The following is a 635-nucleotide window of genomic DNA, read 5'->3' as shown; positions in this document are numbered from 1 at the left end:
TTTATATGACTCAAACTAAACAATGCATTACAATACTCACTTGTCGTGTTTTTGGCACAGGATCCAAAAGCTTTTTTGCCTTGATATGAATTTGTATATCTTGCAGAATCTGTGTGATAATCTTGCCTTGAGTCATGCTTATGGGTTTCTTGCTCACAATCCTATCAACTTCTTGCCGAGCCACATTATATAAAACGTTTCTGGCCTCACTTGATAAGGCCTTTGCTCCTACAAACAGCAAAATCTCTTTGGTTTCTTTCTATATTTCAAAATTTTTAGAAATTCATATCAAAGAAATCATAAAATACATAGAAACCACAGAAATTCAAACAACCTTTGCCTCCTGAACTTACCTTTCGTCCAACTGAGGGACAAGGACCTCCTCAGCTGAATCACCTCCCGCAGCAGGTTCCAGTAGGAGATGATGTCTGGGTTGTGGGAGTGCTGAGGGGTTGATGGAGACACACACAGCTTTGATTTCCTCGTGTTGTACTGTGTCAAGATTATTTTGAACTGCTCTTGGATTTCTTCTTTGGTATAACTGTAATGAGTGATACAAAAAAAAGGAAAGTGCTTATTAAGTGAAATTATATATGAAATTAGAGGGAAAATATGTTTTGGTACATGTACATACA

The 635-nt window shown here is 37.2% G+C and overlaps 1 protein-coding gene across 1 annotated transcript in view; it reads right to left on the bottom strand.

Annotated features, from left to right (window-relative positions):
• The window catches only part of LOC119585090, a gene marked incomplete in the record, with an annotated part of 23,795 nt that overhangs the window by 9,385 nt on the left and 13,775 nt on the right, over positions 1 to 635 (bottom strand). The window contains 2 exon segments of the mRNA XM_037933708.1: positions 41 to 228; positions 354 to 541. Of these exon segments, the coding sequence (XP_037789636.1) occupies positions 41 to 228; positions 354 to 541 (376 nt within the window).

Source organism: Penaeus monodon, chromosome 19 (genome assembly GCF_015228065.2).
Source record: "Penaeus monodon isolate SGIC_2016 chromosome 19, NSTDA_Pmon_1, whole genome shotgun sequence".
Lineage (NCBI taxonomy): Eukaryota > Metazoa > Arthropoda > Malacostraca > Decapoda > Penaeidae > Penaeus > Penaeus monodon.
Note: the sequence above shows the minus strand (reverse complement) of the source record. Positions and strands in the feature narration are given on the sequence as shown.